The sequence below is a fragment of the Pantherophis guttatus genome, chromosome 4 (genome assembly GCF_059756535.1).
Source record: "Pantherophis guttatus breed Tessera chromosome 4, ASM5975653v1, whole genome shotgun sequence".
NCBI lineage: Eukaryota > Metazoa > Chordata > Lepidosauria > Squamata > Colubridae > Pantherophis > Pantherophis guttatus.
Window position 1 is genome coordinate 33,623,864 of NC_142066.1, and position 12,609 is coordinate 33,636,472.

The 12,609-nt window shown below is 39.3% G+C and overlaps 1 protein-coding gene across 3 annotated transcripts in view; it reads right to left on the reverse strand.

Annotated features, from left to right (window-relative positions):
* Positions 1–870: 870 nt before the first annotated feature.
* Positions 871–12,609, reverse strand: part of LOC132712168 (RING finger protein 112-like) — a 33,140-nt gene continuing 21,401 nt past the window's right edge. For all 3 annotated transcript variants that reach the window (XM_087891920.1, XM_060692730.2, XM_087891921.1), the window contains 4 exons: positions 11,696–11,826; positions 6,972–7,025; positions 6,048–6,119; positions 871–3,445 (listed from right to left, as the gene is read on the reverse strand). In XM_087891920.1, coding sequence (XP_087748046.1) covers positions 2,921–3,445; positions 6,048–6,119; positions 6,972–7,025; positions 11,696–11,826 — 782 coding nt within the window. In that variant the 3' untranslated portion in view covers positions 871–2,920. The remainder of the gene's footprint in view (positions 3,446–6,047; positions 6,120–6,971; positions 7,026–11,695; positions 11,827–12,609) is intronic.

The window sequence follows — 12,609 nt, forward strand, 5'->3', positions numbered from 1 at the left end:
TACATCTGGATTGTCTGGGAAGATCCTGGATAAAATAGAATTATAGAATCAAATTGTTGTATGAGAGCCTTTAGTCCAAGCCCCACTCACATCAGAAATCCTCACACCTCCTCAAACAAATACTGGTAGCTGTCCAAGCTTCCAATTTCAGATCACCCATGGATCTGCAAAGCAATTTTCCTCTTTCTTCAGGAGAGCTTCTTTTTCTTTTGTAGCCTGGCAGAGGGGGAGTAGTTATAAATGATTATTTTTCTTTTTTACTTCTACTAAAGCATTTAAGGGATCATCTGGATTAGGATGGTGATACTACAATGACAGCAGAAGCAGTGGGACGAAATTTCTTGGTGATCTTCATTTGGTGTTGAGAAACATGAGATGCCTTTAATATTCTGGGTGAACAGAGAAAATTTGTCATCCTGAACACAGATTATCATTGTTTTAAGAAAGATTCTGGGGGATTTGCTCTTTGAATAACCAGGAACTTGAAAATACATCAATTAAACCGTTCTGCAACAAACTACCTTGGTTTGCTTCTGGCATTTAGGCAAGCTAAGAGAAATTTTATTTAAGGCAATAGAACACAATAAAGGAAACTGGTAGGAACTGGGTTTCCTTTCCTTTCTGGGAAAAATTAAGTCCCTCTACTCATTCCCCCATCAAGTTTCCTATAACAATACAAATAACAAACCAAATCTTGTATTTGACTGGTATTCTTTGGAAATTAAAGTTCCGGTTAGAGACTTAGGATTTATTTATTAAATAAATTTATAGAGCTGTCCATCTAATGCAAAATGATCTGGGTGGTGTAGTATAATTATATGAAAACAATTCACATATAAAAACAAGCCTTTAAAATACAAACCATCAATGTTAAAAAAATTAGAAGTTTTTTTTATTATTCTGGTAATATCATAAGATTCAGTATATCATAAGGTCAGTAAGGAACTTTTTTGGTAAATGTGCAGCCAATATAGCCACAGTATTTATGTTATTGTAAAAAAAAAATGTTTAGTTTGTTATCCATCAGTCACCATCATTATCAACAATCTATTACAGTAGTACAACTTAAAAACATGGAACCACAAAGAACATCCTATGATCCTAGAACCCAGCATTTCATCTCTCTCCTAAATATCTTCCAAGAGTCTTTAAAATTCTCTGAAAATTTATTGGGAATGTATGTTTTGGGAAAGGTATTTGCAAAAGAGGTTGCTACCACTGAGAAAACTTAGGCATTGTTCTCTAGTCTTTCCAGGTTGGCAGTCCTGAGTGGGGGAGGTGGGGAGAGGAGGAAAAGAGGTGATGGTTTTATGGTAAAAGCAGGACCTGCGTGTGTGTGAGCACCCATTGCTCACATGAGGCTGCAAACCCCAACGCTCATGCAAGTAGGACAGTGCACGTTCGCACATGTGCATGCAACAGATCACTCATGCAGTCCCGTTGCGAATAGGCCGTGGACCAGTAACGGGCTGCGGCCTCAGATTAGGAACCCGAGTTTAGGAATGGGAACCATGAACATGATATTCTCTCAGTACAAGGACTTTTAACAGGCCTTGTCTCCCTGTTCTCACTGGACCATCAGTTGACTTGGTCTCGTCAATGTACTGCTTTTAAGGTGACCACCAGAATCTTGAATCATATTATATCATATAATATATCATATATATTACATGATATAATACATAATATATCATATAATATTTACAAATTGCCCATCTCTCTCGTGGAGGGATTCTGAGCAGGGTATAAGTAGATATAAAAACCATAAAAGCTATACATATTATAATAAAAAGAATTAAAAGCAGGAACAGAATAGTTAAAGTTCAAGATTAAAAAGGCAGGGAAAGGCTTTGGGGTGCCAGCTGGCCCCATGGCTGTGTGCTCATCTGTGGGGCCCAACTGGATAAACAGCCAGGTCTTCAAGCATTTATGAGAAGCCAGGAAAGTGGGGGCCTGCCTCACCTCTGGGGGAGAGAATGTCCAAAGAATGAGGACAATGGCAGAGGAAGCTCTCTTCCTTGAGCCCACCAGTCAAAATTATTTACCTAATGGGTTCTGCAGCATGCCTTCTTTGCCTGACCAGGTGGGGCAGATCAATATAATGGAATAAAGACAATTGCAGAATTGGACAGGTAATCTGGCCTTTTGCCATATAGAAATTTAAAGGTCATAATGAGCAGCTTGAATTGGATATGGAAACAAACCCATCACCCAATGCAGCTCACATAACTGAAGATTCTGAATAATTTTTAATGGTAGCCCCATGTGGAGTGCATTGCAATAATCCAGACAGGAGATGACTGGGGCATGAAAGATCAAGCGAAGGGCCTTCCCTTCAGGAAGTATTGTAACTGTAACACAACATAAATCACACATTTAACCTTTGATGCAGCTCCATCTTTCTGTGAAGGAATTGCCTCTAGTGATAAATTTTGAGATGACAACAAAGCCCACTTTAGTCTGTTTTAGATTTTGATCCAAAGCAGACCATTGCAGAATGGATATCCTTAAGTAGCTCCATGTCTACAGCTGATGCCCTGGATGTAATTTCCTTTTCTCCTTTATTCTATATCTCAGAATAGGTGCTAGAGCAGGAGAAACATGCTATTGGTAATTCACTGGAGCACTCCCCCTTCCCCCAGTGGGAGGGAGAGATACAGAGGAAATAATTATTCTTTTAATTGCTGCTATATGAAGCATTTGCTTTTGTCTTTTATTGTCACTTGCAAGTCCAAATTTTTGTGCTGGAACTATGCTATTTTATGGCTATCCCAGAATGGTCACAGAATAACTAATTCTCCATAGTTCTTGAGACAAAGGAGCGCACATGAGACTAGTCTCTTGGGATTTATGTCTTTATAGCAGGTATTTGTTCTTTAATGAAGGACGTGTGGGGCTTTAATTCTTAAGATGAACCTCATCAGTTAATAAGACTTTTCTCATCTGACACATTTTCCTCCTCCTGTTCTTCTTCTGTCTCATCATCATTATCATTCTTGTTATCATTGTCTTTAGAATCCCACATGCAGCTCCCCACACCAGCTCCCACTCCTCCCCCAATCAGTCCAAATGTGCTTGCCCCAGCCACAGTCCCAATTGCAAAAGTAGCACCAGTGCCCAGCACAATGGCTTCCCCTGCCAACAAGGCTGCTGCTATACCAGCTCCAACAGCTCCACCAGCTAACCCCACAGCACCCACCCCAATGGCTACTCCGGCTTTGATAGCAGAGGATTTGAAGCGGCGTCTATAATCTTCCAAGAAATCTTTAGCTTCACACTTCTGGTATGAGTCCAGGCAAGTTAAAAATTCTGTCTGATGTGGCTCATCACCCTGAAATGAGTCTCGGAACTGTTGGAGCAGTTTCTCTTGCTTCTCCTTTAAGCGCTTAGTCATCGAATTTGGGGACACACGTAGGCTTCCCAACATTGAACGTGAGATTTCATCCTAAGATTGAAGATGAAAGGGTAGTACAGAAATAGATGGAGAAAACTGAAAATATTAATCATCTCATGATTCATAACAATGCTGCTTCTTATTATCCCACTATTTATCATATACTTAATATGCCCTTATATCTAAGGCCCCCAGATTTTTTATATTTGCCATTTTATATTCCCAATAGTCTTTTCTGGTCAATTAAGCTGAAACTAACTAACTAACTAACTAACAAACAAACCCATACCTGTGTGATAAGCTTTTGAACTGCCAAAATATTTTAATTTGTTTTATGGGTCTAGGAATAGCAATAGCACTTAGACTTATATACTGCTTCATAGTGTTTTACAACACTCTCTGAGAGGTTTAGCATATTGCCCCCAACAATCTGGATCCTCTTTTTATTGACTTCAGAAAGGTGGAAGGCCGAGTCAAAACTTAAGCCCTGTCAGGATTGAACTCCAGGTTATGGGCAGAGTTAGCCTGCAATACTGTATCTAACCACTGCACCACCAGGGATCAATGGTTTATCTACTAAATTTTGCAAAACACAGTCCATCCTCAGACAATATCAATCAAAAATCATTTGATTTCCTTTTTCTGTATTTAAATACTTACTAACACCACTACAGGTAGTCCTCAATTTATGACTGTTCATTTAATGATAGTTTAGGGTTACGATAGCTTTGAAAAAAGTGACTTATAGCTTGTTCTTGAATTTAAGTGATGATTTGGAAGCTCAGCAACCAGCTTGCATTTACAATAGTTGCAGCATCCTGTTATCACAGGACTGCAATTTGTGATCTAGTTACCGTATTTTCCGGCGTATAAGACGACTGGGCATATAAGACGACCCCCAACTTTTCCTGTTAAAATATAGGGTTTGGGCTATACTTGCCATATAAGACTGCCCCTCTTCCAATGCACACCAAATAAAAATTAAAAAACATCAACTGGCTCACCCACAATGTAAAAGCAGCTGTGCTAGACCCAAAATGGCCCCTGCAACAAGCAGGAACCTCACACAGCCACAAAAAGTCCAAAAAACCAACTTTCACACTTTACACACACAAAATTCCACATGCAGCTTTGTGAGATTTTGTGTGTTTGTGTAGTTGGAGTGAAACACTACAGAAACACACTAAATCTCAGAAAGCTGCACAAATATTATTTTATTTTATTTTATTTTTATTTTTATATGAAAGCTAAATTTAAAACTTCCTAAACAGCTTCCTAAATGGCTAGGTCTAAAAAAGAACAACTAAAAAAACCCCAATTGACTATTTTTTTTAAAGCTCCCAAAGGGGAAAAAAACTTACCCAATAGAACAGGGGTCTCCAACCTTGGCAACTTTAAGACTTGTAGACTTCAACTCCCAGAATTCCTCAGCCAGCTTTGCTTTGCTGGCTGAGGAATTCTGGGAGTTGAAGTCCACAACTAACTCCTTGCTTGATTGCAGGCAGGGAGTTGCTTGCTTGCCTGAATAGATTCAAGCAAGCAAAGCAAGGCAAGCGTTGCGATTAGCAGCTGAGGTAAGCAAGCTGGAGGGGGAAAACTTTTTCCCTTTTACATGGCTCTGGCCATCCCAGCTGAGTTGCAGGGAACTCAGCTGGGATCGTCAGAGCTGGGATCCTCAGAGTAAAAGGGAAAAAACTTTTTCCCTTTTACGTGGTTTCTGGCGATCCCAGCTGAGTTGCAGGGAACTCAGCTGGGATCATCAGAGCTGGGATCGTCAGAGTAAAAGGGAAAAAACTTTTTCCCTTTTACGTGGTTTCTGGCGATCCCAGCTGAGTTGCAGGGAACTCAGCTGGGATCGTCAGAGCTGGGATCCTCCGAGTAAAAGGGAAAAAACTTTTTCCCTTTTACGTGGTTTCTGGCGATCCCAGCTGAGTTGCAGGGAACTCAGCTGGGATCGTCAGAGCTGGGATCCTCAGAGTAAAAGGGAAAAAACTTTTTCCCTTTTACGTGGTTTCTGGCGATCCCAGCTGAGTTGCAGGGAACTCAGCTGGGATCGTCAGAGCTGGGATCGCCAGAGCTGGGATCGCCAGAGCCATTTAAGGCTCGTCAGAGCCTTTCGGGCTGGTCTGCCTGGTTACAGGAGAACTACACCCGGCGTATAAGACGACCCCCGACTTTTGAGAAGATTTTCATGTGTTAAAAAGTCGTCTTATACGCCGGAAAATACGGTAGTTTTCAACAAAGTCAAATGGGGGAACCCAGATTCACTTAATGACCACATAATTCATTTAACAAGTCATTAGCTTAATTATGATATTTTGCCTAACAACTGTGGAAAAATGTTTGTAAAACAGGGATCTGATCACGGATGATTTCATACTTAATGACCACATCGTTTAGCAACCAAAATTCTGGTCCTTATCTGGACTTGAACTTTAAAAGCTCATCCCTCTGGTTTCTATTACATCTCTGATTCTAGTCTACCATACTGACTAAATGTCAATCCTTTCACCTTCACTACATGCCAATTTACAGTAGGCAAACCATAGAAATCTGTTCTCTCTCTAACATATTCCAAGTATTTGCATTTTCAGAATCATCATTTTTTGCCTTTTAAAAAATTAAAACTATAATAAAACTGGGCTTGTCCTACCTGCTTTTGGATGAACTTTTTAAATTTCATCTGGAACATTTTATTGTTGTTCTGGTTGAAGGTATAGATCATCTGAGAAGAAGGAAAAAGGAAATATTAGCAGATGTGGCTACAGAAAATTTTAATCTTTCCTTGAGTTCCCTCACATCCCAGAAGAGACAAGGAAAGGAATAAAGTTGGATTGTGTAGCAGGTCCATTCATGTCAGCTATTTAGCTTCATAACTGCTCCTTTTTAATGGAAATGGTTACAACTGCAGAATCCAATCAATCAGAATAGAGCTGGAAGGGATCTTGGAAGTCTTCTAGTCCAACCCCCTGCTCAAGCAGGAGACCCTATACAATTTGAGGCAAGTGGCTGTCCAGTCTCTTCTTAAAGGCCTCCAGTGGTGAAGCACCTCCAACTTCTGAAGTCAAGCTGTCCCACTGGTTAATCTATCACTATCAGAAATAGGATTTCCTGCTATGGACCTCCAAAGGCATATCTAACAAGTTATTTATGATGGCCTCATCCCATCTTCCACGGCTCTATAGAATTCAATAAATGGATGTTCTTCCATCCAAATGCTAACTAGGCCCAGTCCAATTTAGCTTTAGCAAAATTCCTTTGCTCTTCTTCATGCCCCATTATGTTTATCAGGCTCTTGTGATTCCTTGTTGGGAACCCACCCAACAATATTAGAATTGTAAGTTAGGCTAAGATTAAAGCAAAATGAAACAGAAAAGAGTGAAAGCAAATCATTTCTACATAGCTGCCCAGAAAACAACCTGGATGTGTTCATGGAATCAGCAATCACACTTGGCCAATAGAATTCTATTCAAATGTGGAATTTGATCTGAAGGATGTTTTTCTTTTTAAAAAGTGCAAACTAGTTATAAGTGTATACCGGGGAAAGATACAGAAAAAAAAATGGAGAACTCAGTACCTCTGTGGGTGAGGAAAAACCAGTGTGATATTGTTTCATGAGTTCTGACAAAGCCTGAAAGAATAAAAAACATGTAAAAATTGATTAACAAAAGACTTTCCTAGATGGCTATTCAGAATACTTCCAGATATGTAGAGAGTAAATTTATAACCTACCTGCACATGGACTATATGGATAGATCAATGCACAGTATTTTTCCCATATCATTTATTTATTTTATTTATTTATTAGAATTTGTCAAACAAACAAAACAAAAATGAGAACAAGAATAAAAGAAAAAAAAACAATGACAGGGACGATAGGCATGTGAGTGCACTTATGCACATCTACTCTACTGACCACTTAAGTATGAAGTAAGGTCCACGGAATTTACAACTGAAACTGTGAAAATTTGTAGCTGAGACAACTGGATTAGGTAGAGCATTCCAGACTTTGACAACTCTGTTACATAAATCATATTTTTTACAGTCAAATTTAGAACGATTTACATTGAGTTTAAGTGGTTGTTATTGTGCGTATTATTGAGATTAAAACAAAAAAAGTCGTTTACAGGTAAAACATTACTACGTATAATTTTGTATGCAATACCTAGGTCTGACCGCAAGCAACACAGTTCTAAGTTATCCAAACCAAGAATTTCGAGCCTAGTAGCATAGGAATTCTATTGTGCACGGAAGAGTGCAAGACTTTTCTTGTGAAATACTTCTGAAGCCACTCGATTGTACTGATGTCAGATATATGGTGGGGATTCCAAACAGTTGAACAATTGAATTGTTCTATCATAAGTTTTATAAGCTCTAATTAGCAATACAATGTTTCCAGAAAAAAACTTCGCAAAATTAAACTTAAAATGCTTAATGCTTTTTTAGCAACGCTGTTACAGTGAACTTTGGAATATAGGTCGTCAGAGATAAGTACACCTAGGTCCTTGACAAACTGAGGGTCATCTGCTGGATCAATGTCACCTAGCTTATACTTGATATTCTGATTATGCTTACCAATATGTAAGACAGAGCATTTATTAATCGAAATTTGAAGTTGCCAAATAGATGACCATTCAGATACATAGTCAAGATCACTTTGCAAAACAATAGAATTATCTGTAGTATTGAATAATTTGACATCATCGGCCAAAAGGACGCAATTGCTTTTAAGTTGATCACATAAGTCATTGATATAGAGCAAGAAAAGTAAAAAATGGAGCTCGGGAGCCTGTTTTCACTGGCAGAGCGCTTAGGCCACCATAGTAATGTTGTGCTGGCCATGCCCCCTGCCCCCCGCAAGGTCAAACATAACCCTGATGTGTCCCTCAATGAAATTGAGTTTGACACCCCTAGTCTATACTTACCTTGCAGGGGTTTTTTTTCAACACTTCATTGTATATTTTCATGTTTATATTTTACATATATAAAAATCTTGAATAAAATTATATATTACTACAAATAGGTAGAACTACTACTAGTGTTGTGACAGTAGACAAGGACCAGAAGACAATGGTGGCGATAGATGTAGTGGTGCCAAGTGATAGCAACATCAGGAAGAAGGAGTACGAGAAACTAGAGAAGTATTAAGCCCGATGGAGGAACTAAGGAGGATGTGAAAAGTAAAGGCTGAATTGCACCCTGTAGTGGTAACATGTGGGGCTGTGACTCCTAAGCTGGGAGAGGGCCTCCAACATAGCTCTCTGTCTAATCAAGTGCAATACTAGGATCAGCTAGGATCCTACTCAGAACCCTCAAACTTCAAGGGTCCTGGTAGAAGACCCAAGAGTGAGGAAGATGCATACCAACCATAGAGGTGAGAAGGATTTTTTTTTAACACACACAAACACACAAAAACTCATATATGGAACACATATGTCAACTGCTGAAAAGACTCACAGATGTGCCAAGGCAGGCTAGAGGGGCGCAGTATCATCATGCATAAAGATCTCATTAGGCTTGTATTAATTTTGGCCATGCTATGAGGGAACATCAATTGCATCAGTGCGCCAAGTCAAGCCAAAGCATATCATGATTTCTCCCATTAATAACCGGATAAAAGAAGGGAGGCAACCATGTTCCTTTCCTTCAGAGTCTGTAGTAACAAGGCTCAAACCAAACCAGACAACAACTGAATGTGTGACTAAAGCTCCCCGTAAGATTCAGAACAAACACCTTGATGTGGTAGATATCCACTGGCTACAAACAGAGCCAAGCAGCAGTGGAGTTAAATTACCCTTTGTGTAATGTATTCAAGTGGTACTTCAAGGATCATTTGCCTGGATGTTTTTAACTTCTTCTTCTTCTTGTGCCATGTCCGTCATCGGACGTTGGCGATCATGTTGGCAATCCTATTTTTGTCAACAGCCGTATGAAAAAGTGCTGCTGAGTTTTGTCCAAACCAGTCCCTTAGGTTTTGAAGCCAAGATGTTCTTCTTCTGCCTGGGCCTCATTTGCCTTAAATTTTTCCCTGGAGGATTAAGTGAAGGATGCCATATTTTTCTGGGTGTCGCATCACATGTCCAAAATACTCTAACTTTCGCTTTTTAATGGCTTTGATTATTTCCCTTTATTTTTTAACTGGATTTTTGAAATGAGCGCGGATTTTAACTCTGAGTTTCTGTGAAATCATGTTTTGAACAGGCAGTGCTGGACCTTTCCTGTTTGCCTGTCAATTCACACATACAATTTTAGTCCAAACTGCAGATTCTAGGGTCCCTCTCCATATAACCATTTTTCACCTATCCGGAATAGGGCATCTCACAAAGATTGAACTTGCTGGCTTCAGATCTCTGTGCGCCTTCCTTTCCCTCTCATTTAAACCTTTTGTCTACCATTAGAGTAGCAGAGTTAGATGCCAATAAAGCAGCAACCTTGCCATAGGTGTAATTGGGAAGATAGGAGATGTATGTTTTCTGCTGCCATTAGCAGCAAAAAGATAGAAGTTGTTCCTTTTGGAAGGAGTGGACAATGAAAACAAATGTACAGAAACAAAAAGGACAATTTAGAAAAGTGTAAGTGCTCCATCTGCTGGCTGTTAAAAGTGACAACACTTTTAATTCCCAGAAAGGCGGGGCGGGGGGGGGGGAATTGTCAGAATAGACTACAGGTAGTCCCTGATTTACAACAGTTCATTTAGTGACCGTTGAAAATTACAACACCATTGAAAAAAGTGACTTATGACAATTTTTCACACTTTCAACTGATGCAATATTCCCATGACGATCAAAATTCAGATTCTTGGCAATTTGACTCACATTTATGACGGTTGCTGTATCCTGGGGTCATGTGATCACCTTTTCCGACCCTCAGTCAAGCAAAAATCAATTGGGAAGCTAGATTCATTTAACAACCATGTTGCTAACTTAACAACTGCAGCAATTCACTTAACAATTGTGGCAAGAAACATCATAAAATGGGGTAAAATTCACTTTAACAGAGTTGGAAGGGACTTTACAGGTCATCTAATCCAACCCCCTGCCCAAGCAGGAGACCCTACATATGCCTCTACCTAGGATTGAACTCACAACCTCCTGATTATGAGGCAAGAGCTTCACCTCTAGACCACAGCTCTACCTAACAAACCTAACTTAATAAATGTCTCACTTAGCAACAGAAATTTTGGGCTCAGTTATGGATTACCTGTATATAAGAAGACATCAATGTTTGGTAGATAGTAATGGAGAAGTACTGTATGTTTTAGAGCACACCAATTAGGGAATTCTGCGAGTTGAAATCCTTGCTGAGGTTGAGTTATAGTGTTATACAGTACAGATTACAGCATAGATGTAATTGTAATAAATAATATTATATAAGTAATTTTATTAGAGAAGGAATAATTGCATTAGTGTTTTTCAAACTTGACAACTTTAAGATGTGTAGACTTCAACTCTCAGAATTCCTAGTCCAGGATCTCCAACCTTGGCAACTTTACGACTTGTGGACTTCAACTCCCAGAATTCTGAGAGTTGAAGTCCACAAGTCGTAAAGTTGCCAAGGTTGGAGACCCCTGCCCTAGCCAATACTTCTGGGCAGTGGTGAAATGTAAAATTTGTTACTACCGGTTCTGTGGGCGTGGCATGGTGTGTGTGTGGGAGGGTAATATGACTGAGTAGGCATGGCCAACTTTGTTTGTTCTTTTTACTTTTAAAACTATTTTTCTACAACCTCTTCGGCTGAAGATGTTGTAAAAAAATGCTTTTAAAGCCTCTGACGATCCCAGCTGACTTGCCTGATTGGCAGAGGCTTTTTTTCCTTTTAAAAACATTTTTTCTATAACCTCTTTGGCCGAAGAGGTTGTAGAAAAAATGCTTTTAAAAGCCTCTGGTGATGCCAGCTGAGCCGCGTGATCATCAGAGCCTTTTTTTTTTACTTTTAAAAGCATTTTTAAATGCTTCTACAAAGAGGTTGTAGAAAATATGCTTTTAAAAATAAAAAAAAAAAGCCTTCGATGATTGCGCGGCTCAGTTGGGCAATTGGGGGGGGCAGGGACTTTTGCTACCGGTTCTCTGAACCACCCGCCTCCATCGCTACCGGATCAGGAGATCCGGTTCGAACTGGGAGCATTTCACCCCTGCTTCTGGGACTTCTGGGAATTGAAGTCCATGCATCTTAAAATTCCTGAAGTTGAGAAACACCTCAAGAAACTGATATATTTTGGATGCAATAATAGAAATCTCTATATGCCAAACACTTATACAAAGGCATAGGTTGCTTACATCATTTGATTCCCATAACTCTCACCTTTATCTTATCAGCAAGTTCTATCCCGGTGAGAGGCTCGTTGTTCTGATTTCTCTGTACATGCATTCCAGCTGATCTGGCAATATGATTCCCATAATCCTTCAGGAATCCCCTAAAATCGTCATCCATATCTGCAAAAAACAATTCAGACTGTTCTGGCCAGCACAATTTTTTATTTTTATTTTTTTACTTTTTCTGGAGTTAATGGTTGAAAATATTTGAATGCAACCAGATTAAGCCCAAGACTCCAAAATGCAACAGAGTGTTGACTTGGCCTTAAAAGGGAGCTATCCTATCTGATAAATCTTTGCTTCAGTATGTATGCCTGTATATGCAGTGTGTTTGGGTGCTGGTGGTTGGAGAAATGAAATTGTTATTTTAGAATATTTTTAATATCTCCAAGACTCAGGCTTTGTGCACTTTTAGTAATCTTATAAGCTTTGGGGAAAATGAGTGCAGCAGAGGGCTTACAAAATTGATCTATCAACCGTGAGTAAGGGAGGGATGAGGAGCCCTTTCAGAAAAAGGCATATTTTGCTATTAGCCACAAATATCAAATAGTTTAAGTTTATTTATTTGTCAAGCATATATAAGATTACAAATAAAAAATATAAACATAATTTGAATACATGAAAAGAGTAAGTAAAAAGGAATATTAGGACAGGGATGGTAGGCACTCTGGTGCACTTATGCACGCCCTTTACAGACCTCTTAGGAACAGTGTGAGGTCAACAGTAAACAGTTTAAGGTTAAAGTTTTGGGGGTTTGGGGAAGAAACTACAGAGTCAGGTAGTGCATTCCAGGCATTGACCACTCTGTTACTGAAGTCATATTTTCTGCAATCGAGTTTGGAACGGTTTACCTTGAGTTTGTATAGAAACTCGAGGTAAATATAATAGAAAGTTGAAATATAA